At 44.6% G+C, this 27,686-nt stretch overlaps 1 protein-coding gene across 1 annotated transcript in view; it reads right to left on the reverse strand.

The window, feature by feature from the left end:
• The window catches only part of LOC126456028 (uncharacterized), a 67,197-nt gene extending 41,671 nt beyond the window's left edge, over positions 1-25,526 (reverse strand). The window contains exons 1-2 of the mRNA XM_050091783.1: positions 25,403-25,526; positions 5,770-5,862 (exon numbers count right to left, since the gene is read on the reverse strand). Of these exons, the coding sequence (XP_049947740.1) occupies positions 5,770-5,862; positions 25,403-25,505 (196 nt within the window). The 5' untranslated portion in view covers positions 25,506-25,526. The remainder of the gene's footprint in view (positions 1-5,769; positions 5,863-25,402) is intronic.
• Positions 25,527-27,686: the final 2,160 nt, after the last annotated feature.

The following is a 27,686-nucleotide window of genomic DNA, read 5'->3' on the forward strand; positions in this document are numbered from 1 at the left end:
TTTGATGAACCAATTATTTGTCAATTATATCATCTAATTAAAAGAAGACCATGTACATACTTGTTTAAAAACGAAGAAAACCAACATACAATGATTTTTGTAACAATGAAATTTACATTAATTTTTATTTAATCGTAAGTCCTTGCTTTTGTAACATCTGTAAATAGTCTCACTTCATAGTTTATTAAGATATGAATCCAATGGAAGATATCAGTTTGCTCAGGAATCCTTCCAGCTATGTATATATCTTTACTATTGGCCCATTAGTTCTGGAGCTAAGTTTAGCTCTAACGAAAGATAAAATAACGTCTATAAAAGGGACAGGGCTACTAGGCCAATTCACATATTCGCATGGCAGCGTTGTGGTCGAGACCTATGCGCTCTCAGCTAGGACACACTTGCCGGCAAACTCTGCTTGACAAGGCTTCTTGCTCCGAAAAAGCAATTAGTCGTGCGCTTTCGAAGCGCGTTGTCGGATTTTTCGTAATCTTGCCATGGCAGAGCGGTCGCCCAGGGTTTTATCTCGCCGCTAAAGTGAAGGGTGCGACAAGTCGCTGTCTGGATCCTGACACGGACTACGATTCGGGAACGAGTTGGACTCACTTCTAAGGTTACGCATTCATCACCACATCGACTCCCAGAAGAAAGAAGTGCCTGTCAGCAAAAGATCTCACCGTCCAGCTGAAGTCGGCGAGAATTTCTCGGGGGTCATCCGGTAGAAGCAATGTTGGCACAACGCCGAGGCCGAACTCAGTCGGTACGGCATACAGACATTGTCGTTAGTCTGCATCGCCTAACTTAATGGCGGTCACCTCTACCGACATCAATGGGACATGGCCATTGTTCCCACTTGGTGTACCGCTTACACCCCGTGGTTGCAAACTGTTGCCACCAATTATGTCGCCACCTGGGCCCTCGAGTGAATGGCAACAAGCCAGCTGTACCGGTTGCGAACGCGCCCGATGCTATGACAGCAGATTCGGCCCAACCGCGCCCGATGTGACTGCAGCAGCAGGTTCGGCCGCAACCGCGCTCGACCCTGTAGCAGCAGAAGGACGGAAGAAAGGTGGGACGAACGCGTCCGATCTGGATGAGGGCATCGAGATATGTCATACTTCAAGGAGGTGCCATCCCGCAGCCTTAGAAGAATCCTCCCCCACCAATCCAGGCCGAAATAGCAAATGAAAAGAACGAAGAGAAGGTGTGGCGCATTCCCGCGTCATCCAGACGAAGAAGGTTTCATCGCTCCCGACAGAAAGGAGACTGCCAGATCTGTTGAGGCCCACCAAGTGTGACTGGCTGGTGTGGAGACTGCAAACCAGTAGGGTGACACGCCGAAGCAGTCGAAGCGGACGGGACGACGCTGCCACAGCTGAAGAAACCGCGCCTGCCGATGTGGCCGAGCGTTTCTAGGCGCTTCAGTCTGGAATCGCGCGACCGCTACGGTCGCAGGAACGTTCCTGCCTCGGGCTTGGATGTGTGTAATATCCTTAGGTTAGTTAGGTTTAAATAGTTCTAAGTTCTAGGGGACTGATGACCTCAGATGCTCGGAGCCATTTGAACCATTTAAAGAAACCGCCTCGCCCACTAGCAATGACAATGCGGTGGTTAGGACGCTACTAGACCTTCCACAAGAAGATCCACTCCGTCGCCAAGCACTGCGGCGTTCGTGGGGGAGGCTCCGACCTGTACAATTGGAAACACCGCAAGCTCATGAAGCCTGCAGGAGAAGAAAAGTAGCATCGTTTTTCTCACAATGCCGAGCAGCAGAAGCAGCTGAAAACGGTTTCCTGCCACTTTCCAAAGAATATGGAGCCAGAGTTCCTCAAGCAGCAGCTCACAGCACAGGATTTCCCAATTTGCTCCACCGGCCTGATGAAGTCGCCTTGGACACACAGGAACATGCCTCTCTTTCTTTTCGAGGTGGACAACATGGCAGACTTTACAGTACTGGTGGAGCTTCTTCATGCAAAAGGTAGGAGAGCCCAATGCTACTCCTGACAAGCTATGGACCATGTGGTGAGCTACAGTCACTTGCGTACTCACTGCGACAAATGCGCCGGACTGCACCAGACAAGTTAATCCAAGAAGAGGAAGGAAGACCCGCCGACTTGTAGCAACTATGGCAAACCACACGTGGTGCGCTACAGGGGCTATGACGTCTTCCGCTTCAAGTTAGTCACCAGACGGGTCCCACCAAGACGCAGCTTCGCCGACGCCGCCAGGCGGAAAGCACCACCCGCCTGAGCCGTAAACTTTGCCACAGGTCGCAGCAGGAGTGCGCGGGCGTCAGACAGAGCAACGCGTCACATCGCAGCGTGCAGAACATCCGCACCAGCCAGTGTACAGAACTCCAGCGACGACGAACAACGTCGCAGCCGCCGGAACGGAGGCCACCGAGCTCAGTACAATTATGCGGAAACTGAGCCAGCTTATGCAACAAATCCCAACACCCGTTGCAGCAATAACGGCGGCCCTCCAGGCCAGTGCCGTCAGAAATCAGAGACAGCATGTATAATGCCCATACCCATGGCCTGGCGACAAGTACTTTCAACGCAAACGGACTGTGCCCCAAAAATTGGCAAATTTCGACAATTCGTACAGGACGAGGATGTTGACACGTGTCTGGTGCAGGAAGCAATCCAGAGAGAGTAGGCAGCGAACTACTGCTGCTAAAAAGACGACAGAGCCACCTGCAAGGGCGGCATTACCATTTACGTTTTGAGGTCACTGCATCATCATAGGATCCACTTGCCGGAGCACGCTATGTTGGAGGCCACAGATGTGGCGTCAGCTCCACCACTAGGAAGATTCTCTTCGTGTTGGTATATCAGCGGCGCGGCAGACCGATACACGAACCAGATTTAGATGCTATGCTATCACTGGAGAGGCGACTTTTCATTACAGAGGATTTCAGTGCGAAAAACCCGGAATGGAACTTTCGTCTCACCGACACCAAACGGCGCCGACTCTCCCGCATCGTTCAGCCTAACGCAGTCTGCCTAGGGCTTTTTCACGCTAGGCACCACGCACTTCCCCAGCCGGGCCCGACAGGACGTGCCAGAATCAAATTCCTGGAGGGCATCGGACAATTTACATACACTGAAATGCGGAACTATCATCCGAGCATGTCGCAGTATGGATATGGACGGCGTCTCCTGTCCAGGCCAGCGTCAGAGTTGAACCAACTTGGACTGCGAGCGCTTCCACAAGGAAATACTCGAATCCCTCGAAAACGTGGCAAACCCCAAAGTCATCGTCGCGGATGCATCCCCAAACTTTCTCAAATGCTGCTATTCCGAGACGATCTCAGCGATCACAAGACCTCTCTCGTTAGCTACCGCCGCACATCCTAGCAGCTGTCACCGTGAAGAACCGACTGTTTTGTGAATGGAAGTTCACTCACCAACGAGTCTCTAAACGCCGCACAACCGCGTGTGACGGGAAACGCATGCGAGCACTCGAAGAACACAGGAACAGAGAATGTCCACGCTCAATGCAGACTACGATAGCGCCTGGTAAATCGTGAAAAATCTCCTGCGACACTGACAGCGCGTACCACCACTGCAAGTCGGCAACCAACGTTTAGTGAGTCTGATGCAAATGCGATCATAGTGGTCGATGCAATCACCGCAGATTTCATGCCAGCGACCGACATCGTGGACGAGACCCACAGCCGTCGAGTCAAAGAGAGGCTCCCGATTTCCCTAGTAACCAAGAACGAAGAAGGCGTAATCGAGGCAATTATACAGGGAGAAGTGCAACATCGTTTCCTGAACACTAGGAAAGCAGGAGGTAGCGATGGAGTCAGATATAACCTGCTGAAGTACCAACACTTATCCGACGTGTTCAATGAGATACACCACTCGGGTGGCTACCCTACAACGTGGAAACACGCTGAAGTCAAAGCTATCCTGAAGACCGGCAGAGATACACGCCAGATAAGTAGCTACCAGCCCATCAGCCTGCTCTCTCCGCCCTCCAAGTTTTCGAGAGGCTGTAAATGAAAAGGCTGATGGAACACGTCATCCAGGAAGTTGTCATCCCATATTAGCAGTTCAGTTTTAGAAGCGGTGGTTCAACTTCTCACTAGCTTCTGCGAATGGTAGAGCCTGTGAAGAGAGCACTGAAAACGAGAGAATACCTTCTAACGGTGTTCCTCGACGCGTCCAAAGCCTTCGATTCCGTCTGGCACGAAGGCCTCGCGCACAAGCTCTTCGCACTCGGGCTTCCGACGTCCCACGGGGTGCTCCTCACATCCTACTCATCGCAGCCCTTCGATGTCAGGGCAGACGATAGTACGTTCACAGAATGGCAGAAGCGTGCGTTAGTGCCTCAGGGATCGGTACTTGGCCCCTTGCTCTATTTGCTGTACACTGCCGATGCACAGCGGATGGCACGCGTCAAATTAGTACTCTACACCGATGGTGCAGAGTAGTATACCCGAAGCAAGAACAGGCACACGATGCGACACCGTCTCCAACTCGGGTGCGACACTCTGAGTTCATGGTCAAGGAAATGGCGGCTGAAATTCAACGCAGCGAACAGCCAGGCAGTGATCTTCACCCGGAGATTGCTGCCACCATTTCTCCCGCCAGTCGAAATATTTGGAGCACCTATCCCAAGAAGTAATACAGCAAAGTACCTAGGGGTCACCCTAGATCAAAGACTCTCCTGGGCGCCACATACCCGATAAGTCAGAAGCAGAGCCCTATGGTGCCTTCGGGCTCGACACTATAGCCGCAACAAGCCATCAAGCTGTACCTAACGTACGTAGCTGTAGTGTGTGGCAAGTCCACAAAAACAGTCACTGCAACACTGCAAAGGATCCAGACAGCTCTACGTGTTCTGAGGAAATATTCCAATCTTCTACTACACAGGCATCCCACTCCTGCAGTACAGATTCAGAATCATCGCGAGGCCCCTCTTAGAGAAAGTGAGGCAATACCGCAACCGGGTGGTCTGTGAATTGGAGCGCAGACCACATCACAGACAAACCACACGTTGGCCTGACGTACCGCGAGAATAATTTTCTCCCAGACAACACAGGAAATCATCGCCACAGTATCCAAGGCCAATTCGTATAGGTAAGGTTTTTCTTTTCTTCCCCACAGGAACAGCAATTTCATTCCTACACTGCTTAACATGCCGAGCAAGGCAAGTTCAGCATCAGCTATTAGGGAACTTGTGTTCCAGTAGCTTGAGATGCCGAATCTGACAACTTTGGGTGGCAATTGCACCGTGTAGGTTTCAAGACCTCCAATTTCGTGAGGATTCAGGTTGTTGAAGTTTGAGTTTTGATTTAGTCGTTTCAGATGACCTCGGAATTTATAGGGAAATAGTACATAGTAAAGACTTCTTCTAATATGTAGTAATCGTTGAACCTTGCTGGGATAGAACAGACTGAGACAATTATATAATGGAAGGCAAGCAGCCGGACGGAGTGGCCGAGCGGTTCTAGGCGCTACAGCCTGGAACCGCGCGACCGCTACGGTCGCAGGTTCGATTCCTGCCTCGGGCATGGATGTGTGTGATGTCCTTAGGGTAGTTAGGTTTAAATAGTTCTAAGTTCTAGGGGACTGATGACCTCAGAAGTTAAGTCCCATAGTGCTCAGAGCCATTTGAACTATTTTTTTTAAGGCGAGTAGATAATGTATATGGCATTAGAAAACACGCAGGAACAGCATGATGAGTATCGCTGAAGACCATAACGCAGGAAAAAAGGCTCATTTTCTCTGTAAGTGTAGCAAAATTATGGTCAACCCTCACCTGTTGGGAAGAAATGGCGTACATCGTTGAGGCCTTTGAGAACACAGGAATCGAAGTCTGGGCTTCTTCGGTGGCAGTCCTTGAAATAGTCATCTGAAAAAGAGTGAAAAAATGTTATTGAGTATTTTACGTAATCGAGAGTGAGAGATTTCATTATCAGATAAACATAAATCTATGCTAAAATTTTTCATCAACCAGGCAGATGACCGTCTAGGCGAAAACTGCACATTTCCGTAGTACCGTTTACCTAGCTAATAGAAAATTTTCGCTACCTGCAGCAACCTCCCACCCGACAGCTTATCTTTCTACTTTGGATCAAGAGATTTGTGTTCTAGGTTTCCAGATACGTATAGTTCCTAGAGAGTAACGAGTGGTCTAAGCTGGATGTCTGAGTATAATTTTATTGATACATTAATTTGCATTTCGTCGCATATAAGTTGCTTTTCTTTCAATTTCGTAGCTGGCTAATCTAGTCATACCAAATGTTAAAAAAATATGGCGTACTTATACCATGGTGTCGTGCCTTGGACATTTTACTGTGTTGTTAGCAGGCTGAGTTGATGTTGCATTCCTCAGATATGTGAATGGTGTGCTAGATGTGTGGCTATGACGAGTAACTGTTCAACGTGCCGCTCATTTACACTGGGGTGACAAAAGTCATGGTATAGCGATGTGCACGTATACAGATGGTGGTAGTATCGCATACGCAAGCTCCAAAGGGCACTGTATTACCTCTCATCAAGGGCAACGCAGCAGCCGATGGCCTTCACTCACTTAACGGCCGAAAGCTGCGACATTTCCGTAGAGTTGCCAGTACTAATAGACAAACAACACTCGGTGAAATAACCGCAGAAATCAATGAGGGACGTAGGACGAACATATCCGTTAGGTTAGTGCGGCCAAATCTGGCGTACGTGTCCTATGGCAACTGACGACCGACCAGAGTGCCATTTCCAACACCAAGACATCACCTGCAGCGCCTCGCCTGCGCTTGTGACCGTATCTGTTGAACCGTCGACGACTGGAAAGCCGTAATGTGGTCAGCTGATCTTGTTTTCAGTTGGTAAGTGCTGATGGTACGTTTCGAGTATGGCGCAGAGCCCCCGAAGGCATGTACCCAAGCTGTTAACAAGGTGCTTTTTAAGCCGTTGGCGGCTCCACAATGCTGTGCGCTGTGTCTGCATGGAGTGAACTGAGTCCTCTAGTCCAAATGAACCTATCGGTGCCGGGAGATTGTTATGTTCGGCTGCCTGAAGATCATTTATGGACCTCATATTCCCAAATAACGATGCACCCTGTCACCAGGCCACAGTTTTCGCGATTGGTTTGAAGAACATTGTGGGAAATTCGAGCGCATTATTTATCCACCCAGACAGCACGACATGAATCCCATCGAACAATTATGGGACGTAATAGAGAGGTGATTTCCGTCATAATCCTATACCGGCAACACTTTCGCAATTATGGGTGGCTATAGGAGGCTGCATGGGTCAGTATTTCTCGAGGGGACTTCTAACAAATACACTCCTGGAAATGGAAAAAAGAACACATTGACACCGGTGTGTCAGACCCACCATACTTGCTCCGGACACTGCGAGAGGGCTGTACAAGCAATGATCACACGCACGGCACAGCGGACACACCAGGAACCGCGGTGTTGGCCGTCGAATGGCGCTAGCTGCGCAGCATTTGCGCACCGCCGCCGTCAGTGTCAGCCAGTTTGCCGTGGCATACGGAGCTCCATCGCAGTCTTTAACACTGGTAGCATGCCGCGACAGCGTGGACGTGAACCGTATGTGCAGTTGACGGACTTTGAGAGAGGGCGTATAGTGGGCATGCGGGAGGCCGGGTGGACGTACCGCCGAATTGCTCAACACGTGGGGCGTGAGGTCTCCACAGTACATCGATGTTGTCGCCAGTGGTCGGCGGAAGGTGCACGTGCCCGTCGACCTGGGACCGGACCGCAGCGACGCACGGATGCACGCCAAGACCGTAGGATCCTACGCAGTGCCGTAGGGGACCGCACCGCCACTTCCCAGCAAATTAGGGACACTGTTGCTCCTGGGGTATCGGCGAGGACCATTCGCAACCGTCTCCATGAAGCTGGGCTACGGTCCCGCACACCGTTAGGCCGTCTTCCGCTCACGCCCCAACATCGTGCAGCTCGCCTCCAGTGGTGTCGCGACAGGCGTGAATGGAGGGACGAATGGAGACGTGTCGTCTTCAGCGATGAGAGTCGCTTCTGCCTTGGTGCCAATGATGGTCGTATGCGTGTTTGGCGCCGTGCAGGTGAGCGCCACAATCAGGACTGCATACGACCGAGGCACACAGGGCCAACACCCGGCATCATGGTGTGGGGAGCGATCTCCTACACTGGCCGTACACCACTGGTGATCGTCGAGGGGAAACTGAATAGTGCACGGTACTCCAAACCGTCATCGAACCCATCGTTCTACCATTCCTAGACCGGCAAGGGAACTTGCTGTTCCAACAGGACAGTGCACTTCCGCATGTATCCCGTGCCACCCAACGTGCTCTAGAAGGTGTAAGTCAACTACCCTGGCCAGCAAGATCTCCGGATCTGTCCCCCATTGAGCATGTTTGGGACTGGATGAAGCGTCGTCTCACGCGGTCTGCACATCCAGCACGAACGCTGGTCCAACTGAGGCGCCAGGTGGAAATGGCATGGCAAGCCGTTCCACAGGACTACATCCATCATCTCTACGATCGTCTCCATGGGAGAATAGCAGCCTGTATTGCTGCGAAAGGTGGATATACACTGTACTAGTGCCGACATTGTGCATGCTCTGTTGCCTGTGTCTATGTGCCTGTGGTTCTGTCAGTGTGATCATGTGATGTATCTGACCCCAGGAATGTGTCAATAAAGTTTCCCCTTCCTGGGACAATGAATTCACGGTGTTCTTATTTCAATTTCCAGGAGTGTAGCTGGGACCATGCCACGTAGGTTTTTTGTACCACATCGGCCAAAAGGAGGTCCAACACGATATTATGTGATATCTCATGACTTTTGTCACCTCAGGACAGTCGTGTTGAGTGTTGTCATGAAAATGAAACCTGCCACTGATTCATACTCGAGTTTTTTGGTCTAAAGGACCCACATTTGAAATTAAAAATTGCACACTGACACTAATACAGCAGAACTGTAACAGAATACAGATGAAGATAGTTAATCCTTGCAGCACTTGGAGATGAGCAGAAAAATACATTTAAACGTGAAAGAACTTTTTAACATCAAATTTCTGTAGTTTACACGTTAGTGCAAACTTTCCAAACGGCGAAGGAACAATTTATTTCCCATGAACTAAAGTAGGAGGGCAGTGCGAACTACTGACGGGCAATCTGTGTCGTTGCGGTTTTCGTACTTTTATTTTTAATCGGATATGTAAGACATTCCTATAACAGTGAAAATGCAGCGTACAGTTTTAGTGAAAGCGGGCGTTTTTTCTGCCAGCTAATAATACAGAACATCATGACCACCTACGTAATAGACGGTATGTCCATCTTTGACACGGATAATAGCGGCGACGCGTCGTGGCATGGAAGCAATGAGGCGTTGGTAGGTCCCTGGGGGGAGTTGGCACCACATCTGCCTGGAGAGTTGGGGAGGGGGGGGGGGGGGGACAGCCCATAAATAGGAATTCGCCACTGTGTTCCTCGAACCACTCCATCACACTCATGGCCTTGTGACATGGTGCATCATCTTGCTGAAAAATGCGACTGCCATTGGGGAACATGATCATCAAGAATGGGTGTACGTGGTCTGGAACCAGTGTACGGCACTGGTGCCTTGCAGGTGCTCTACTGGACGCACGTGAATGTTCCACACAGCATGATGGAGCCGCCGCCAGCTTATCTCCGTCCTGCAATACAGGTGTCAAGGAGATGTTCCCCTGGAAGAGGGATTCGCGCTCTCCCACCAGCATGATGAAGAACGTATCTGGCTTCATCAGACGATGCAGCGCTCTGCCGCTGCGCCAACGTCCAGAGCCGATGGTCACGTGTCCTTTTCAGTCGTAGTTGCCGATATCATGGTGTTAACATTGGCGCATCCATGAGTTGTCGGCTACGGATGCCCATCGTTAGGAGTGTTTGGTTCACTGTGCGTCCACGCACACTTGTACTCTGCCCAGCATTGAAGTCTGCCTTTAGTTTCGCCACAGTTCGCCGCTTCTCATGTTTTATCAGTCCGCCTAGCCTACAAGTTCCGACATCTGTAATGAGGCGTGGCCGCCCAACCCCTCCATGTCTGGACGTGGTTTCACCTTGGTTTCGCCACCTGTTGAAGTCACTCACCAAAGCATTTCTCGAACACGCGACAAGTCGTGCAGTTTCCAAAATACTGGTGCCGAGTCTCCGGCCATCACGATTTAACCTCGGTCAAACGCAGCTAGATCGCGCGATTTCCCCATTCTACACACAGACAACATGCTCACTGATAATACATGCACCGTGCGTATATCTGACTTGCAGTCATTCCTGGCCAGGTGACGTCGATATCACCACGACGAGCTTATATCGATAGCACGTTGGTGATCATAATGTTCTCGTTGATTAGTATAGGTTGTATATCCGGAGCGACCGAAAGTATCGAACTGCACACAAACATTGAGACTGCCGTGTGTGAATTGTACATGGAGTCACTGCTTGTTGATCCCTTCATTATTGAGACAAATGATGTGCGAATCACATATCAGAGGAAGCGAGTTAATGGAACCCACGTGAAGTGCCTGTCTGTGCATGAGTTTGTTTCCTGTAGAAAAATTAAGAATGGAACAACAAGATAGAATTGCTAGGGTGGGAAAAGGTAAGATTCAGAAAAGGAGTTTTTCGATCCTCCTGTTGAATCGATACGTAGAAGAAGCAATGACGGAAATAAAAGTAACTTCCCGTACTTGCATTAAAATTCAGGGCGAAAGGATATTAATAATAAGTTTCATTAATAACACTGTTATAATCCGTTAACGTGAGAAAGCACTGCAGGACCCGTTAAACTGAACAGTCCATTAAGCACGCTCTGCGAATTAAGAATAAACCGAAGAAAGACGAAATAAATCACGAACAGCAGATATTAGAGTACCTAAAAACTTGGGGACAACGATGCAGACGAAGTTAAAGGGTTCTGCTACCTTTGATGCAGAATAAGATATGAGGAATGAAGTAAGAAGAATATAAAGAGCAAACTAGCATAAGCATAGAGGAAATTCATGGCCAAAAGATGTCTTCCAGTGTCAAACATCGGCCTTATATTGAGTAAGAAGTCTCGGACAACAAACGTTTGGAGCAGAGCATTGTTTGAAAGTGAATCATGGACTGTGGGAAAATCGGAAAAGAAGAGAATCGAAGCGTTTGAGATGTGGTGCTATACAAGGATGTTCAAATGTGGGTGGACCTTTAACAAATTGGGAATTTTTGCGCTGAATTTGCGAGATAAAGGACATGTGTAAAACATCGACAAGAAGAAGGGACATGATTATATGTCTTAAGAAGTTCTAGAAATAACGTCCTTGTTATTTGAGGGAGCTATAGAGAGTAAACACTGCAATGAAATGCAGAAATTGAAATACAACCAAAAAATAACTGAGAACGCTTGGTACAGGTGCTGCTCTGAGATCAAAAGGTTGGCACGGGAGAATAACTCATGGTGGGCCGCATTATTCAGAAAGATGATGGAAAAAAGGCATCTTGGCGTGCACTGATCTCAAGACAGACGGAGAAATCATACTCATAATACATTCTGTCGCAACAGCGGTCGCTCTGAAAGATATGTCGCCTTGTAGTAACATCATTATTGGTGGATTACTAGAATTATCGTGTTAGAACCGGGAATTCAAGAAGTGATATCTTGAATATTCATGTCAGAGAATCCGCTCACGAACGGATTTGTAGTGTCAGCCTCCATTACCACAATTCACTGTGAGGGAACCCCACTGCCATGCAACACCCAGAATCCGATGTCAGATGAGTGGCGTGGTAACCAGTATCTGACCTACAGATAACATATGAGACACTCCAACAGACTATGCCTGATGTTTATCTTCAGTGGATGCTGAGTCTATTACATATGTTTAGTGCTAGAATTTTCCCCTTCGAAGTAAGAATGAAACCTTGTTGTTGTGTTAATGCAATGTTTGTTTGAAGCTCATGTTCATGGAACATCATTTCTTCTATAAAATTCATTTGGTTAATTTCATTAGTACAGTACGTATGAGGCTTTTACACTCCAACCTACGAAGTCATCCGATTTCCTTTGAGTCTGTAAATTACGCTAATATGCGACAGGTTGACTCTCGCGCATATTGTTAATTCATTTTCTGCTAAACATTTGAAAAACAAAAGTAAAAATTGTAGTTTCTACCTGATAATGCTGTTTTGAATTTGTTGAGGGGTATTCCCACAATTTGAGGTTGGGTTCGCGGACAAAGGGATGCAGTACTTTCTCTCTCTGATTGCAGTAATTATGGAGTGTGTTCACATGCAGTTGTACAGGCATATACAATGAAATGATAATCAGCAAATGTGAAAGGCCTGTGTGCTTCACTACGAATGTATTACGACCATCATGATCTCCGTAGACGAAATGTATTGTACAATTCAAACAGGTTTATTATCCATCATGATCGTATTAATTTTTTAAATCACCGGTTTCGGTTCAACGTGAATCATCCTCAGATTTGGATGTATCGGTTTAGAATAACTTGTCCAACTATCAGCAAATTTGCATTTTACGTCACTTTCTTTATTGCGAAGTACCATGTAAATATGCTGACAATGGGACGGGTTACTCTGTTAACCAATACATTCAGTTCGGAGGATGGTTCATCTTGAACAGAAACCGGTCATAAAAAAAAAAAAAAAAACGCAGATCTGTCTCAAAACCAATGACTTCAGATTTGTTCCCTAAGGACATTATGTCAGGTTTTGCAAATACTGTATACTTCGCGATTGCAAAATCGAATCATCCACAGCCCTGTATTCATAATGGTTGGGGACTCCTAAATGTAATATTGTGAAGACAAAAAGTATTTCTCCCAGATTTGTTATATTGATAAATATTACACAGGCACCCAAAAATAAATTAAATACTGTTACAATACATTATTTCGGAATCTAGAGATTTGAATATGAGGGAAGTGGAAACCTAAAGAGTACGAGGTTTTTTCCTTTCAATTTTTATTTCGCGAAATATGTCAGCAGCCCATCAGCTTCAAATTACTGTCCATTTGAAATAATGTTGTTATCACACCGAACCTCATACACGTGTCGTAACGTTTTCCGCCATTGATAGAAGAATTATTAAAGTTATTTGGCACGGTGTCTACAGAGAATAGCGTTCCACTTGTTTTATGTGATGAACATAGATCTTTCTGTCCGTTTTGATTCTACTAACAGCAAAATTTTATATAGAGCCATATCCGGAATGGTGGTGCGTAACGGTTTTCGTTCTGGATATGGCTAGGAATAACCCGGCGTTCGAAACTGCGTGATCAGGAACATTATTGTGCTGCGAGAATCAGAACAAAGTTGGTTGCTGTTTTTCACCTTGCCTCCCGCAATCATTTTGGTACTTGAAGGTTGTAATTATGACTAATGTATGATGAACTATTACCCTTGCTCGAAAAAAAGGAAACCAATATTATTTTCAAGATGATTCTAGCCTTTTTTACTTTCTTCGATTGTCATATTCGCAACTGTCAAAGTTTTCAAAACTTCAAACAGCTCTTACAAAAATCAGTTCTCCGACGTAATTTTTGTTCCTCGATAGAGGAGTGATAGCGAGGTGGTTTGCAAGAGTATGTACACAATAGGGGCACGTAGCGGGAGAACCCATCACTTCCCGTTTAAGACGATTGTTTTGTTGGTTTTCGTGCCATGTACTGCCGGGGAATATTACACTCATGATTAGAATATTAGTTGTATTTACTGTCCAAAATAAGTAATTAAAAGCGGCCTCATTGGAAGATCTCGAAACACGTCGCTATGAAACTTCATGATAGATTAAACTTTATAGTAAGCCGAGTGTTTGGAAGTTAGTTGCACAGTTTCCTTCAAACAAGTGGGCTTTGTCCTTCACTACTCTAAATGTCAGCAGATTTCATGCTTCTGCTACTGCAATGAAACTAAATTGTGGAAGTGTATCACGTGATACAAACATTGCAACTACACTGTTGCTTAGGTTTTCCCGAAACACAGTTAGTTCCCATATACGATCAGAAGGTCCAGGTGATACGAATACCTAATCTTCTTTCTGCTAGAGCTGTCATTCCCTTGACCTAGTTCGATTACACATAGTTTCATTAACGCGTTGACGACACGCAGTGTCCTGTGATGTAACCTCCGAACTTTCCCCAGCGGTGGTCGCCCCTGCTGCTGATTTGGCCGGTGCCGCACGGCAGCCACCTGCGACACCGGCGAGTCCACTCCGCAGCCGCTGGTCCCGACCCGTAAGCAGCGCCTTACGTCACGGGCGAGGACGACGCGTTTTCACTGAGAGCGGGCGCTGTCGCTGACGCAACCGCTGGCTTACATACCGCCCTGCCGGAAGACGCGTAACCGCGTGGCGCCCGCATCTTGCCGTGAATAAGGGCCGCAGCGCCATCTTCTCTCTCAGTGGCTGGTTACAGTGGATTTCACATTTTCGCCACGCTCTCATATCTGAAGTCCCTACGACGACTTATTACCGATGTAGAGCGCATAGCGCAACGGTAATGTAAGGGGCAGTCAAATGAAAACTAGACAGATGAGAAAAAGTGAGTAAACCGTTTATTACTTCAAAATTAATTGCCATAATTGTCAATAAATTTAGTCCAATGTGAGACAAATTGGTGACGTTGGTCCGATAACCAGACACCTTCCGCAGCACAGTGTCTTACCACAGGTTTTTTCCGCTCACTTCAACAACCAACCATGAGGTGAATAATGTTTCTGAAATGACGAAATTCCCGCTATTTAGGTGAACAAAAACGAATAGAAAACTCATATTTAAAGAAGCTGCTATTTCAATGCATATGGCATATTTTTCTGATCCAGGTAACTGTCTTTCAAATAAGTTACATTTATGTAATTGGTTTATTGCTCGTGCATGTAATATCGTGCCTTCTTTTAAATAGAAATACCCCTGAGAATGGCCTAAAAGGCAGAAAATAGTCGTGAACTAACAAAATAAATGCAGCAGAAGTGGAAATGTGCCACCTTCTTTTGATAAATTACCGACCATTAAGAAAATGTAATCATAGTCTATTTTCCACTATTGTCTAATATTGAAGTACATGAGGAAGGCCTAAAAAGCTGTCCATACACCAGTATATGGCGGGAAAACATAAAACTTGTGACAAGTAGTCATGCGTAAAACAGGTATGCAAACATTTTCAAAGCAGTTGACTGGGACTGGATAGCGTTCGACTTTCGAAATATTTTTATACCAGTTTTACACCTCCATAAGTTTTGTGTCTGCTCGCCATAGGCTACTGTCTGGTTAACGTGGTGGTCTGTCCTCATGCACTTCAACTACCGTTGGAAAATGGCACAGTAGTCAATATTGGACGTTAATGGAAAACAAAGAATAATTACAATCGATAGCCGAATGTTGTCATTACACAAACTTTGTACGACTGTAATTTCTTCCCAAAGGAAAGTTAATAAAAAGGGCATCAGTAAATCCCCGCTCTAATTTCAAAAAAAATAACGTGGAAACCGTTACAGAGAGAGAATCGTCATTCACGGTGAAACGCTTAACATTGCTCCGTTATTCTTTCCTTTGTCCTTCGTTGCAAATTTTACATGGAGTGCATCAAAATGGTCACAAGTCAGGAAAAGGCTCAATCTATCTTCTGTTGTGCAGAATCGAAATCAGTTACAACACTACCACGGAGTTATCGACGCAAGTGTGGAAGTGCACCACCAGCAAAAACAAGCATAGTCAGATTGTTTGATAACATTAAGGAGATGGGAAGCGTCAAAGACCTTCCTCGAAGCTAAAAACACATTGTTACGGCGGAGCGAAATGCTGCAGCCGTACCTCATATTCCAGCTCGACCGTGCCATCCCCACAATGAGTCTGTGTGACCCATTTTTGAGAGGCGCATGAGTCGTGATGGTCCCATTGCACGGCTCCCACTCCCTCCCTGTGTTACGCCACTACACTCATTTTATGGGGTTACGTCAAGTATCGCGTATACACAACACGTCAATGAAATTGCTACCCTTCGTGCGCGAATCAGAGAAGCAATCAAAACTATTTAAGCTGCAATTCTGACACGTACATGGGCAGATCTCGAATATCTTCTGGAAGTACTGTTATGAAGCGGTGGGTCACACAATGAAATTGTGACATGACAGATAAACTTTGACAGCTCCTAATCTTTTTAAAATAACCGACGTTTCTCTATCTCTAATAGTTTCAAAATATCATTTTTTAAAACGAAAGTGGGACGCCGGCCGAAGTGGCCGTGCGGTTAAAGGCGCTGCAGTCTGGAACCGCAAGACCGCTACGGTCGCAGGTTCGAATCCTGCCTCGGGCATGGATGTTCGTGATGTCCTTAGGTTAGTTAGGTTTAACTAGTTCTAAGTTCTAGGGGACTAATGACCTAAGCAGTTGAGTCCCATAGTGCTCAGAGCCATTTGAACCATTTGAAAGTGGGACTTTATGGGCACCCTGCATTTTTTCACGGAAGACCAAAATCTCTCTTCCTGGCTCATAGACAGTGTTGAAACGAATGAAGCTTTTTGTTTGTTGTATACTATCGGAAGTCCAGTCACGAGACATCGTGGTAATTAGAAGATATTCTTGCAATATTGCAGCAGAATACCGGATGTACAAGGTGTTTACAATTAAGTCTCCGCTACATAGGAGGGCCCCTCTGAAAGACGAATGATCGTAGGACTATGAAACTTTGTGTAAACATTTGTAAGGACATGCGGAAGGTAAATAACGAATAAATCATTGAAATAAACGAATCTTACGAGTAATTTCGATCAGAGTGCAACATTTGTTTATTGCGTACCATGTTTACGTTCCATGTTCCAAAGGTTGCTCAGTGTAACGCCAATCTGCTGTCGAAACTTGTGAGCTGCAGACAGACATTTACTCACGCTCGAGAAACACGTAGTTCTGCTCAATCACTTAGTTTTATTCAGTTTTATTCACTTTCAAACACTCACTACTCGCGTCTCATGCACACATGAGTGCTTGGCACTTTTCGCACTCCTGATTTTCACGTACTCGCACATACTTGAAAATCGGGAGTGTGATCTGTGCCAAGGGAACGAAAACAAAAGAGGGCAGGAAACATTTTTATCGGAGTGGATGGAAGACTTCGACCAGTTCCGTTTTGTTAAAAGAGTTAGCTTCAAGTTTTGTCCCAAAAACTGTAGAAGAAGAAACCGGATGACTTATTTTTGACGATTTGATGTTTCCAATGTTGACTATGTTTTAGTTGTTATTTCGGTGGCGAGTATGGGAGATAATCAGCCAACCTCCTAGATGATCTCCTGGGTAACGCTAGCTGGATGACTCAGCCTCTGTCCAAAGTTCACAAGTCGCCAACCAGTTTACCCCTGTCCGCAGTTAACATACTTAAGAGAGGGCTGTCCGCAGTTCACAAGTTTTGAACTGCAGGAGTGATACCATTTCACAATGGTTCGCTGCACTTTTCGAGCGGTGGATCATAGAATGTTGAACTGTCGTGAGACAGCTCAACCCTATATCGCCGTATCAGTAGCACAGCTTACACGCAAATCCTGCTGCACACAGTCTGGACATCACACCAACAAAGTTGGGTATCCATACGGTAAATAGTTTTTCCTCTAAAATGGCTTAAGTAGCGAAAGTTTAATCATAACCACCTCGTAAATTACCTCGTATAATTTAGTTCATTAACCACTCGAATTCGAAACACTTGTTTACTAACAAAATATATAGGTTCAACAGTGGCCATTTAGTATAGACTCAAAACTGTCGCATTGCAAGACACACACAAATGAGGACGTAAACTGTGTCGTGAAGTACACTAGTGCCAGTACATCACCCACACTGTCTATACAAGGGGTGTAGAATCCGAGGGCTGCGGGAGGCATGCTGCCCTAAGCATGTATCAATGGGCCCAGGAAATGAGCATGTGTCACATGACCAATAAAAAAATCTATAACATTCGGCTTACATAGAATTATGAAATTAATGAAATATCATTAATTCTATCTTGCTTTTTTAGATTAAAATTAAAAATTGCATAAATGTGTTCACTTTGTACCTCCGACCGTCGCTTCCTCTCTCCACATTTTTTCAGGTGTTACTGTTAAGGATATTATATGCGGCCCAAAAATTACTCCTTTTCTTCCATTATGATCCAGGTAAGTTGAAAGGTTGGAGACTCCTGGTCTATACGCTGACGGAAACTGAAAGTGTAGCAACTAGAACAGCTTGACCGTACGCTATCCAATTGGTATTCCTATATTTAAGTGCCTGTGAAACATGTTGGTTAAAACTTAATTCCTGTGAGAAAGTATTTTCAGTTTATAAAATCCATCCATTCACACAAAGAACAGTGTGAGTACATTACTGGTATTGAGCGCTTCAAAAGTTACTGGAAAGTTTCAGGTGGAAATCCCAACACAGCATACTCGAGGACGTTCACGCGTGGCACTATCATTGTCTTTCAGGCTTTGAGAAAGGTTGAGTCATTGGCATGACGTACACGGGGCTTCATATCGGCAGACCGGGCAGATAGTTGGCACCAGAATGAGTGCGACGAGATGGACTCACGGCAACGCTGTGGCAAGAAAGAATAGGCGGCTCCTTCGAGAGGGACTACACGATGTAGGACTGTTTCACTGGCTCTCACGAACAGATAGATGACGACAGTCCGTGTGGAGGTTGCAGGCACAGTGTCACCACGAACTATTGGGAACACATAACTGTTGGCTGTTTTTTTTGTTTTTTTTGTTTTATTGGCTTTCGGGCTGTGCCTACTCACCCGTCTCCATAGCAGAATATCAATTATGACGAAAGGAATGTAAATACAACACAACGCCCAGTCCCCAAACGTGGAAAATCTCCGATCCAGCCGGGACTCGATCCCTGGCACCTTTACTTAGCAATCCGCCGGGCTGACCGATCGCCTTAAGCTGGGTTGAGATCTCGATTAGTCATGCGTCGTTTACTACTGACACCACACCACAGACAACAGAAATTTCCAAGATGTGGAGCCGGCGTCAAATGGGATAATGAAGGGCATTCTATGGTCTGTGGCGGTAAGATTGGTGTCAGCGCATCGGTAGACGACCTGGTGAAAGTCACAGGATACAGTGATTTTAAAGACCTATACTTCTCCAAATACTGGAACCAAGGACTGGGGAGCAATTGAATATGATAACAAGACTGACTTGTAAATTTGTTAAAGGGAGGACGAGTGCTTGCTAGTAGGATAACCCCCACCACCTCACACTACACCACTTACCTAAAATCCCCTTAGGAATAAACGGATCCGTGGCAGGTCAATCTCGTCCTCTGATTTGTTACCCATAGAGTATTAGATGACGATCTGTTTCGCCACAGGGTTGGCAAACGCACCAGAGAGGCAATTCTGAGGTTGCGTTTGATAATGGAAGCAAGACTAAAGAAAAAGCGTTCGACGGTGTCAAATGGTGCAAGATGTTCGAAATCCTAAGAAAAATATGGTTAACATATATGGAATGAAGGGTAATGTACAATTTGTACAAGAACCAAGAGGCAACAATAACAGTAGAAGACCAAGAACGAAGTGCACTGACTAAAAGTGTGTAAGATTGGTATGTAGTCTTTCACCCCTGCTGTTCATTCTATATCCCGAAGAAGTAATGATGGGAATAAAGAGTGTGATTAAAATTCGGTGTGGATGGATACCAGTGTTAAGGTTCGCTGATGAGATTGCTATCATTAGTGAAAGTGCAGAAGAATTACAGATCTGTTGAATGGAATGAACAGTCTAATGAGTACAGAATATGAAATGAGAGTAAACCGAAAGAAGACGAAAGTAATGAGAAGTAGCAGAAATGAGAACAGCGAGAAACTGAACACCAGGATTGGTGATCACGAAATAGATGAAGTTAAGGAATTCGGCTACTTAGGCATCAAAATAACCATTGATAGCGGAGCAAGGAACACATAAAAAGCAGGCTAGCACTGACAAAAAGGGCATTCCTAGCCAAGAGAATACTAATATCAGACATACGCATTAAGTGGAAGAAATTTCTGACAATCTACGTTTGGAGTACGACATGGTATGGTAGTGAAACATGGACTGTCGGAAAACTGAAAGAGAAAAGAATCGAAGCATTTGGCTTGTTGTGCTACAGAATAATGTTGAAGGAATGAGAAAGTTGTCCGCAGAATCGGCGAGGAAAACACTGACTAGAAGAAGTAACAGGATGACGGGATATCTGTTAAGAGATCAGCGAATAACTTCCTGGTACAAGAGGGAGCTATAGAGGATAAAAACAGTACAGGAGGACAGTGATTGGAATGCACCCAGCAAATAACTGAGGACACAGGTTGCAAGTGCCACTGCGAAAGTAAATGGTTGAATGTCAGCACAGGAGAGAAATTCGTGGCTGGCCGCACCAAACCAGTTAGATGACTGATGAAGTAAAAAAGAAAAACAGTATTTGTGAGGCGCAGTGGGGAGATGTGTGCTTTCATACCATCTCCAGCGAATAATCCTCATTAACACGTTTCAGGAATGGCAACAAAATCCTCAACATGATTTTCTGAGTCTGCTTGCTTCCATCCCAAAATGAACACAACAGTGTATTAATGCCCATGGTGGTCTCACGCCACACTGAATGGTACATGATCGACGTCAGTTCAGGTAAAACATCTCCAAAACGTTTGATGAATACCTGCTTTTTCCGAAAGTGTATTTACTTCCAAACGCACTGTGGCAGTTTCAAGTACCTCACCAAGGAATCTGCAGTGCGAAAGTATTATCACTTTGTCACTGGTCAAAACGAATTTCTCGTCAATACTTTGGCCTCTTTAATGAGATTCCATGTAATTATTTTTGTCGGTGTATTATTGTGGATGTGATATGAACCCACCTTCAAGGCAGAGACGAAACTGAAATCATAGAAGTGGTTTGAATGCACGGCCTCAAAAGACGCAAAGTCGCTTTCATCGGCCAGCCTGTGTTTTCTGGAATGCAAAGTGTATTGCTCTCACCGATTGCCTTGCAAGAGTTTAGATTAATTATACGCAAGCTTTCTGCACCAAAGGGATGAGACGAACCTTTATTGGAAAAGTGAATCATCTTTCATTATGTTAACAGAACCGCCTGCAATGTCCTTCGGTAAGATGTAAATACTGGGAGTTCAGTGTTGAGCGAGTTACTGGAACATCCACAGTATTCAGGAAACTGACATCCCCTCACGGACGAATAAAGATGCATAAAATTGCAGACGCCATATCCAAATAGAAATTGAAAGTGGGATCGAAATACGCAGTATCAATGGTCGTGGGAGGGAGGGGGGAGGGAGGAAATAAATTTACATTTAGATCTTTTTATCGATCACTAGAGTCACCGGCAGATGTAACCGAGTACGTCAGAGAAAATCTTAGCTCGCTAGTATGTTGTTCGCCAATCATCGTGTCATAATTGGAGGAGACTTCAGTCACCCGATAGGGATAATTATTATTTTGAAAGTGGTGGCGTGACATGACCTCCTGCGAAATAATACCACATTACTTGAAACTTCCTGGCAGATTAAAACTGTGTGCCCGACCGAGACTCGAACTCGGGACCTTTGCCTTTCGCAGGAGAGCTTCTGTAAAGTTTGGAAGGTAGAAGACGAGGTACTGGCAGAAGTAAAGCTGTGAGGACCGGGCGTCAGTCGTGCTTCGGTAGCTCAGATGGTAGAGCACTTGCCCGCACAAGGCAAAGGTCCCGAGTTCGAGTCTCGGTCGGGCACACAGTTTTAATCTGCCAGGAAGTTTCATATCAGCGCACTCTCCACTGCAGAGTGAAAATCTCATTCTGGACCACATTACTTCTGTGAAAACTACCTAGAACAGATTGTATGAAAGCCCATTTACTGAAGAAAAAAATTATATCTAATGGCAACGAATAGACATGATCTCATATAGGGTGTTGACTTTTAAACTGGTATCATTGACCTTGAGGCACTTGTAGCGACGATTTAAAATCAAACTACAATAAACAGAAAGATTTTAAAGTTTAACAAACTAGATAGAAAGGATGTAGTGTCATACCTCAATCAGGAAATTGTAACAGTCAGCTTTGAGCAGGAGCACGTATAGGAACTACAGCTGTAGTTTAGCAGAATAGTTGACTAAGCAGTGGAAACACACATACCTAGTAGAGCAATTCGTCAGGGAAAAGACCGTCCACGCCATAAATCTCTCTACCAAACTCCTAAAGGAATAACAACTTCTACACAGCAGATGAAAAGCGTAGGACTATAACTTGAGAAATGCTGAAGAAACATGTTTGGCTGTCCAAAGGACTGATGTGGCGTAATCTTATAGAAATAACTATCGCAAAACCCGAAAGAAATTCTTTTCATATGTAAATTTTCCCAGTGGCACTAAAGTTAGTGCGCAGACTCTCATGGATGACACAAGGACTAAAAGCAAAAACAGAAATGCTGAACTCCATCTTTAAATGTTTCATTCTTTAAAATAGTAACGGGTCCCGATGTAATACTGAAATACTTATCAGATTATGCACAAGATGTACAGTTGATTCCGCCTCTCTCTTACTCGCTATCACCGTAGGTACTTCGAGAAAAAACATTAATGTTCCCTGGAGTTGGAAGAAGGCACAGGTCACAGCCGTTTTAGAAGCGATGGACAAAACTATCACCCAATGTCTTTGACATCCATTTGCTGTGGAACCAAACTTTATAAAGTAACATATCTCAAACAGAATGCCAACCAGAATGGATTCCGAAAACGTCGAAAGTGCGAAACTCAACTTGCGCCTGTCTCCCATGACGTCCTGAAGACCATGGATCATGGCAGGTTCATGTTGTATTTATTTACTTTCGAAAAGCATGATTCGCAACCTCACCATAGTTTATTAACGGAAGTTCAGTCATAAGTGGTATCATGCGAAATTTGTGACCGGGTTGAAAATTTCCTGGCTGGTAGGACGCAGTTCATTACCTTCGATGGACAGTGATGAAGGAAGTATAACTTCAACGTCGACCAGGGAACTGCGTTGGGATCCTTTTCTATTCATGTTATATATTTCTGGACTGACAGGCTATATTGATAGTGTCAACAGACTTTTCGCACATGATACATTTATTTATAATTAAGTACTATCTGAAAAAATCTGTAAAAATGTTCCCTCAAGGCTTGGTAAGACTCCAGAGTGATGTAAATATTAGCAACTTGCTTTAAAGGTTCTGAAATGTATAAATGTAAAATTGTGCACTTTAAAACATGCAGATACGTAATATCATCCAACTACACTTTTAATGACTCGCAATTGGGTTCAGTCAACACGTAAAAGTCTCCTACGCTCAGTCGAAGATAAAAGAGGTGTCAGACTTCGATTCGTTGGTAGCCTTCTGGAAAAATACAATCTGTCAAACAAAAGAGAACGCTTAACAAAACTCGTGCGATCCGCTTAAAATGTTTGCGTAAATGTGTGCGAGACACACAGGGCAAAGGACTGATAGGGGATACTGGAAGTGTGCAAAGAAGGGCAGCATTACGTCAGAGGTGATGATGGACTGTGCTGGCAGATACTTAAATGTGAACAATAACCATCCCGCCGACGTCTACTTCGAAGTTTCAAGAAAAAGCTCTAAGTGAGGTATTTAGGAACGTGCTACGACGCACAGTGGCTTTAAACAATCGTTCTTGCCGCACTCTATACGCACATGGGTGTTATAGTTCTAGTCTAAGATAGAAACCTCACGAACAGGAAAAATGTGTCGGAGAAGTGTTGAGTGAAGCTGTTGACACGACAAAAATGAACCACAAAGGACCATAGAGTAAAACAAAGAAAGGTTGTGAAACAAAGAATGGACGAGAATGATAACTCTGCCAGAGGTAGAGAAACCACCAGTTAATTTGGATGAACAGTTTATACGGTATTGTTCGCTTTCTATAATAAATTTCTGATTCAAACAAAAGACTAGAGTTGATATTTTCAATAGTATTGAATAGATTCACGAAACTCATATGGGGGTGTTTACTCTCAGCAAAACTAGAGACTCAGTTTCATTTTTGCTCTGTAAAACCGGCCACTTTTTACAGTTCAAAGCAAATGTAAGAATAACCAAATAATCGGACTTACAATAGACCAAGACGATAATAAAATCGGGAATTCACGAAAGACAACACTTATTAAGAACTCCTTGCATAAGTGCATATTTGTCGTGTTGTTATTGGAGTTCGTCCGTTAGCTCACTAAATTTCGCTATAAAGATTATCAGGAACACTGATACAAATTTTCTTCATTGGCTATACCAGTTTTTTCTTCATTATAATTCCAGTCTCGGATCATAATGATTATTTGTGATCAGGTTACTAATTTCGATCGGTAATTCCAATAATTTTTTACTCAGGTCTGAGGATGGTCATTACAGATCGTAAGTAGTAACCTGACTGCAAATATTGTGATCTAAAACTGGAGTAATATATGATGCATAACATAATAAAGCATATATTTTCGTGGATGACTGGAAACTTATCGTGACAATGTCGCAAGTTGTATAGCAGTTTTGACTCTTCAATCATATTCAGTAGCCCATAAAGCGTTATCTAATGTGAGCCTTGAAGGGATGCACACTCTTACCACTTTCTGACGCAGCCATTGGCCAAGACGCATTATGGAATACTGAAAATGACCAGAATGTAGAAACTGGCGTAGCTAATAAAACTTGTGTGAGCACTGACCGATAACCTTTATAGTATGATATATGAGTCTCTTCTACCATCATCGTTGCTTATGGTTCTTCGAATATAACAACCGTGCTACGGTATAACTTAATGGATAGTATCGCAACTGGACGTCAACAGACTGATGCCGTATAGGCTCGTTTCGCGAGCCACACCCCCTCCTTAACTGGACGATTAGTCGACTGGCAAGAAACGTGGAGGAAACAACTGCAAACGGTGCTCAACGGGAACAAGGCGGTGGAGCGGTGCAAGCGGGAAGAACTATGGAACGTTTTCGTGACGTTGTTTGGAATCATATTCCATGTTGAAGGCACTGTTGAACGGTTTGGCTATAATCTCAGAGCTCACGTTCACCTGAATACAGCTGTCTTCATTGTTAGCAAGATGACGCTCCCTGTATCACGGGTAGAACAGTCGTCGGCTGTATGACAACGATGAAATATTGAAGAAACTACTTTTCGGCAGCCCAAAAGACCTGTGTCTTCTTAGGAATCACTTTAGTCGCCATCTTCAGCGTGTGAATCTGCATACGTTGTAGGATGCGCCCTATACTCTGAACACGCAATGAGACTTGCCGCTTGAAAGTATCGCTTCTGGTTAGCTTAACCTGCTGTTATACGCTAGACAGTACAGCAGGTCACAATGAAATAACTTCACAGAGTATACGCGTATACTGTGTTGTATAGTGATAGGGACACAAGAGTTACGCACCGAACTCGCGGCCGTAAACGTCTGCTGCGGACGCGGCACCGAACAGCAGCAGCGGCAGCAGCGGGAGCAGAGTGGCAGCCGCGGGTGTCCAGCGTGGCGGCATGCTGGCGGTCCACGCTGTGTCTGTCTGCACGGGCTGCTCGGCGGGCAGCACTTTCTCCAGCCAGCTGCGCCCACTTATATAGACTCGGTTCGCTTCTCTCCCTCTCCACCGTTCGCTACTTCCGGATGGTCCGTCTGGCCTAAACTGCGACCGGGTCGATCTTTCTGGTGCCATTATGTGCTTCATAGCTCCCAACACCCATTCCAGTTTTACAAGATCAATCTATCCGAGAGTAGCTTTGAGGTATACTGAGTAACAGGTTCATAAAGTATTTCAATTGCTGAGAGTAAACGGTCACTTTGATAGTTCGCACTATTTTCACATTGTATCTTCATGTGGGTGCAAACGGATTACTACTGATTCTCCACAGGGTTTAATATTGAGACTGCTCCTGGTCTTGTATATTACACATACAGCGTACCCCAAAAAACTACGAGAAACTTTAGGGACAGTTTCCTCATACAGAAACAAGTAAAAGTGTCTACTAAATGTGGGCTCTAAAATCCATTCCTTAAGAGCTACGAAAATTTGTTCATTTTCGAAACTATGAAATAGATCTCTTCTAGTGCAAGCTCTTTACTTTCCACATTTTGGAAGGAAGTAGTACGGAATAAAAGAAGAAAAAAATGTGGAGAAGGCCTCGGCTCTAAAATGCGTACCTAAAGAGCTATGAGGACCTGTTCAGTAGAAGAGATGTGTTTCACACTAGTGAACATTTACAAGTTTTCACAGCTCCTAAAGTATGCATTTTAGACAGCCTTTTTCCTGGACTTTTTTTTGCGTTGGGTCAATACTTCCTCCTCCCGGACCTTGTAACAGAAGATATCTGTTTCACAGTTCCAAAGATAAACAACGTTCTTTAAAAAAATATAAAATGATAAACTTTACGTTTACGTTGAATGAATGTCTGAACTGTGGAATGGATACTACACTCGAATTGTCGTGTGGTGTGTTGTAACTGCAAGAGGTGTGCTTACTCTGTCTTATTGTTAGCAAAATTTTACGAATTGATTGGGCAATGCAACTCCCAATACCAATAAAGAAATACAGTCTCTGCAAAACACATTCAGCCCCTTAAGCACTGAATCCTAAGGCCCTGTTCACATAAGAAATAAATTAAATTGTCTTACCTCTAAAGCAGCAACAGAGTAATGCGATCTATTCTGGTCTCTCATAAAAATTATGAATGCTAGCTACAGGTTCAGCAGTGTGTAATGCCAGCCGTAATTCTTGAAACCCACGTGAATTTCATTAGGCTGATAAACGAGAACATTTCAGAAAATTCAACTTCTTTAAAATCTATATGACCTGGAGTGGGAGGCGGTACTTAGAAATGGCTCTAAACACCATGGGACTTAACATCTGAGGTCATCAGTCCCCTAGACTTAGAACTACTTAAACCTAACTAACCTAAAGACATCACACACATCCATGCCCGAGGCAGGATTCGAACCTACGACCGTAGCAGCAGCGCGATTCCGGACTGAAGAGCCTAGAACCGCTCGGTTACAGACGAGGCGGTACTGATTATGGTGAATTACTAACACTCAGTTATTTTAGCAAAGTTATTGCAAGTTAAATTTGGCTTTCGAAAAACACCTGATAATTGAAGTTACGTTATTCACAATTGATTCACAAACCATGAGATTTAAATAGCAAGTATTATCTAACTTCATTAATCCAATAGAAATGCAAATCATCAAATAACACATAGATTTGTTAAAAAATCTTAAAAGCACTGCAAAAATTAAATATTTAACTAGCCCTTTTGTCAAAATCTTTTACGTGCATTCTGGGGTTACTCAACAATTACAAATTATCAGCCAACTCTCATCTATACTAACGCGCTGACAAAAACATACATCATAATTATTTAAAAGCTTACATGTCCTATGCGAAATTTATGGAGGTTACTCACCTGTTTTTGTTGACGTTTGTGGCGTTGTGCTGTCTGCTTTATATTGTTAAGTACGATGTCTATAATTTCATGGTGACGTAATCTTCTTATAGTAGGAAAAGATACAATTTTACGAATTTTATTAGGTGGATCTTATTTTTCAACACAAGATACGGGGAAAGCATGGTGGAGTCGTTTGGTATTGAATTGATGATGCCCTGAAAATCTGAAATGTGTTTTTCCCAACCAATATGTATTTTGTGACAACAGATACGACAAAGTTT

The sequence above is a fragment of the Schistocerca serialis genome, chromosome 2 (assembly GCF_023864345.2).
Source record: "Schistocerca serialis cubense isolate TAMUIC-IGC-003099 chromosome 2, iqSchSeri2.2, whole genome shotgun sequence".
NCBI classification, from domain to species: domain Eukaryota; kingdom Metazoa; phylum Arthropoda; class Insecta; order Orthoptera; family Acrididae; genus Schistocerca; species Schistocerca serialis.